At 34.5% G+C, this 4715-nt stretch overlaps 1 protein-coding gene across 1 annotated transcript; it reads right to left on the reverse strand.

Annotated features, from left to right (window-relative positions):
• Positions 1-3558: 3558 nt before the first annotated feature.
• Positions 3559-4148, reverse strand: LOC107961012 (uncharacterized). Its single transcript, XM_016897256.1, has 2 exons — positions 3936-4148; positions 3559-3756 (listed from the first exon to the last, which is right to left on the reverse strand). The coding sequence occupies exons 1-2, from the start codon at positions 4146-4148 to the stop codon at positions 3559-3561; spliced, it is 411 nt and encodes a 136-aa protein (XP_016752745.1).
• Between the last annotated feature and the right edge of the window lie 567 nt (positions 4149-4715).

Genomic DNA, 4715 nt, shown 5'->3' on the forward strand with positions numbered 1-4715 from the left:
CTATCATAAAACACCAAAATACACAAATTTCACCTATGGGTATTTTTCCAAATACGAACCCTAGGTTGAATTATTGCTAGCATAAGCTTAATCAAGTTACCGGGATTCCAAAAACGTAAAGAACTTGAAAAACAGGGCTAGAATGGACTTACTATTGAGCTTGGAAAGCTTGAAAACCCTAGCCATGGCTTCCCCCATGCTAATTTCGGCCTCCATATGGAGAAGATGACCATTTTGTGTTATTTTTCCCATTTTATTTCATTTAATATACAAATGGCCAAAATGCCCTTACTACTAAACTTTCAAAAAAATTCCATCCATGTCCAATTTTTGTCCACAAACTTAAAAATGGTCTAATTACCATTTAAGGACCTTTGATTTAAAAACTCATCACAATTAAACACTTCTAACATGTAAAACTCAACTTTTGCACTTTTTACAATTTAGTCCTTTTGACGAAATTGAGTGCCCAAACGTCGAAATTTTTGAACGAAATTTTCATGAAATCATTCCGTGAAATCGTGGACCATAAAAATATAATAAAAATGAAATTTTCCTTGTCAAATTTGTGGTCCCGAAACCACTGTTCCGATTAAGCCTAAAATCAGGATGTTACACTTACCATCGTCAGACGAATGGTCAAGCTGAGTTTGTGAATAAAGAAATAAAGGGCATCTTGAGAAAGTAGTGTGCTCAACTTGAAAAGATTGGTCCTGTATACTTGACGAAGCATTATGGGCCTCCTAAACGGCATTTAAGACTCCTTTAGAGATGTCTCCTTATAGGTTAGTCTCTGGTAAGGCATGTCATTTGCCCTTGGAACTTGAGAATAAAGCCTATTGGGCTCTTAAACAGTTCAATTTAGACCTAAAATCTGATGGAGACAAACGAATGCTACAATTCAATGAGTTGGAAGAAATGAGATTATTCTCTTACGAGAATGCCAAAATTTTTAAAGAAAAATAAAGAAGATGGCATAATAAGCACATCCGTCCTCGTATGTTCAAAGCTGGACAACAAGGCCTTCTCTTTAATTCGAGATTGAAGTTTTTTCTTAGGTAAACTTAAATCCTGATGGTCAAGACCCTTTACGATTAATCAAGTTTTTCTATACAAAGTTGTTGAACTCCAAAACAACAAAGAAGGTACATTTAAAGTTAATGGTCAGCGGCTGACACATAACTAGACTGGTAAAATCAAGCAACCAACACTTTGCTCATTTTAACTGATCCATGAATTTCTTTTCTATAGAAAAACTATTACTTTTGTAAATAAATAAATTTTATCTTTATGTTTAATTTTAATTTTAATTTTAATTTTAATTTTATTCTATCTTTTTTTAATTACATTTTGTTTTTTAGATAAGTTTTATAAATAAATAAATAGGTAAATAGAAATAATAGTGTAAATAGAATTCTTAATTAAAATTAAGTTAATCTTTTAACTTAAGTGAAATTAGGGTTTTTTTCCCTCCTTATTTTTCTTTCTTTTTTTTTTAGTTGTTGCCTACCTCACCACCGCCACCAGCACCAGCCTGGTGCGGTCTGAACAGCATTAGCCAATCCCCTAGCCCAATAGACCCATGTGTGTGCGCACCCTCCAATAGCAAGCTATTGCGCGCTCCTTTGTCACACACCATCAGTCACCATTGGCCATTTGCGGTAGTCCTCAAGTACCCACGGCCTTTTTTTATTAGGCCCCCATCAGACACTTTTGAAACTCATCATCCACCATCGACCTATGTAAGATGAAACTCATCGAGCCTTGTTGATCACCACCGAAAGAAATCAGACACCATCGACAACAATCAAGCACTGTCGAGCCGTGTGCACCAGCAGTTGACAACAATAGATTTTTTGGCAATCCCTTGGCGATTATAGTTGACCCCTTAATACTCAACAAAACCTAATTGTTGCCCTAACCTATCTTGAGTTAATTGTGGGATTAAATTTTTTTCTACTAAGTGGTTTTTTTCTTGATTGTTTTTAAAAGATCAAACAGAATCAATTTACTTTCACACCATTCTTCCATATTCTTTCGTCCTTAACCCTAGCTTAGCTGGCGTTCTTGAGCTTTAAGTTCGATTGCGCATACCAAAATGCCCCTGCTTCGTGTTTTATTCTCATGAAAAAGTCGATATTGTGACACACTAGGACCTGTGTTGTGATGTAGCAACCAAAATGCTCCTTTGCAGCCATCTTCAGGGATATGTCATGACATCCTCATCCTGTGTCACAACATTAAAGGCAGTTTCTCACTTTCTCTATTTTGCTTTTTATTTTGCGACATAGCATCTAGTATTGGCCCAAAATGCCTTCTAATGGTCTCTTGCGCACTCATGAAGTACGTTAGCTTTCTTTAAGGCATCGTTTCGCCCTTAAGATCAATAAAAGACTCGATGTGCACATTTTCTTGAATGCAAGTAAAACAAAAGAAACATAACTAAAACATAATGAAAATACTTGTATTCAAGCTCCTTAAATGTTAAAGCTACTTTAATCTGCTACATAGAATTATGAGAGATCAGTAACCAAAACCTTCAACATAGCAAACTTAAATTTCAAATATCTCAATCTATACTTAATCTTTTTGCCTAAAATGAATTACTTTCATCTAATTATTTACCTACAAGATATTCTCAACCTTTAACCTACACAAAACTACTCAATTCATGGTACAAGATATTCTTAACCTTTAACCTACACAAAACTACTCAATTCATGGTATCGAAATTTTTGACATGTTTATGGCAATTTTCATGAAAATTAATTAAATCCTTAGAAATATTTGACAAAAATTCAATGTTATAAACATATTAATTTCATCAAAAAAAATTGAAAAACACTTTGAAACCACGTTTTTACCCAAAATCCTAAAATTCACTATTAACGACCCAATTTTTGGCTTTTATTGATGACATGTAATTTAATAGTGAAAAACTCAGTTTTAAAGACTAACTAATATTAATAACTAACGGATAGACGAATGGTTACCTTTGAAGGAAGAAAAATAAGCTTTTGATTGAAAACACGAAAAGCCCACAAACTTCACAATAGAGAAATCTATGGTGTTTTGGATATTTTTCTTCTAATTTTATAAAGTTTTATAGCTTGGATGTTGATAGAAAATCAGAGGATTATAGTTTTGGAAATCAAAATTCGATGAACTAAGGTTTGGGATGCAAAGGACAACACAAGAATGAGAGTACAAGAAACTAACATGATATGTTGAAGGTGGGGGATGATATTAGGTTTTATTTTTAAAACTTGGCTTAACTACTTCATAAACACACATAATTTTTCCCCTTTTACAAATCAGTCTCTATTTCAAAGTTGAAAACCTTTTGAACATTATTTTTTAAAATTGATTGGATTTTTTAAATTCCATAAACGAGAACATCTTCGATCACCATGCTTAAGAAATTCTCGAGCTCACTAGAACTAAAATCCTTAAAATACCTACAAAACTCCTAGGCCCAATTTTGGGGTGTGACTCCCCTTCTAAAAAGAATTTTGTCCTCGAAATTACCTAAGCTAAACAAATAAGGATATTGTTGTCTCATCGCATCTTCGGCTTCCCAAGTAGCTTCTTTTTTATTGTGTTGCGCCACAAAACTTTAACCAATGGAACCCTTTTATTTCGCAAAACCTTCTCTTCATGAGCTAGGATCTCAATCAATTCTTCCTCATAAGTAAGATCCGTTCGAACTTCAATCTCCGCCACTGGCACAATATGCGATGGATCTAAATGATGCTTCTACAACATAGACACATGGAAAACATTGTGAATTCGCTCAAGTTCTAGTGGCAACTTGAGACGATAAGCTACTGGGCCAACCCTTGAACAACTTCATAAGGTCCAACATACCTTGGACTCAATTTACCCTTCCTTTCGAACCTCAGAACCTTTTTCCAAGGTCAAAATTTTAAGAACACCTTATCCCCAATTTGAAACTCGATATCTTGATTTTTCAAATCTGCATAAGATTTCTGCCTATCAAACGTTGCTTTTAAATGATCACAAATCAACTCCACTTTCTCTTCAGTCTCACGAACTAAATCTGATCCAACAACTTGCTCTCTATCGAACTCTATCCAACATAAAAGAGTTCTACAGTTCCTACCATACAACGCCTTAGACGGTGCCATATGAATACTCGCTTGAAAATTGTTGTTGTAAGCAAACTCTAATAACGACAAACATCACTCCTAACTACCACTGAACTCAATCACATAGTTCGCAACATATCTTTCGAAACTTGAATTACCCTCTCCAACTAACCATATGTTTGAGGATGATAAGTTATACTAAAACTAAGCTTCAACTCTAAAGTCTCTTGCAAACTCTTCCAAAACCTTGAAGTAAAATACGAATCACTATCTAAAATAATTGAAACTAGAACTCCATGAAAATGAATAATTTCAGCAATATACATCTCTACCAACTTCTGCAGAGAATAACTAGTACGCACAACCAAGAAATGTACACTCTTTGAGAATCGATCAACAATCACCTACACAGAATCTTTCTTCGATGGAGTCAAAGGCAAACCCGAGACAAAGTCCATAGTGATCTTTTTCACTTCCATTTAGGAATTGCAATCTATTGCAACAAACCTAAAGGAAACTGATGCTCTACCTTTACCCTCTAACAAACAAAACATCGAGTCACAAAATTCGTAACATCACACTTCAAACCAGACCACCAATAAATCT

The sequence above is a fragment of the Gossypium hirsutum genome, chromosome A05 (genome assembly GCF_007990345.1).
Source record: "Gossypium hirsutum isolate 1008001.06 chromosome A05, Gossypium_hirsutum_v2.1, whole genome shotgun sequence".
Taxonomy (NCBI): domain Eukaryota; kingdom Viridiplantae; phylum Streptophyta; class Magnoliopsida; order Malvales; family Malvaceae; genus Gossypium; species Gossypium hirsutum.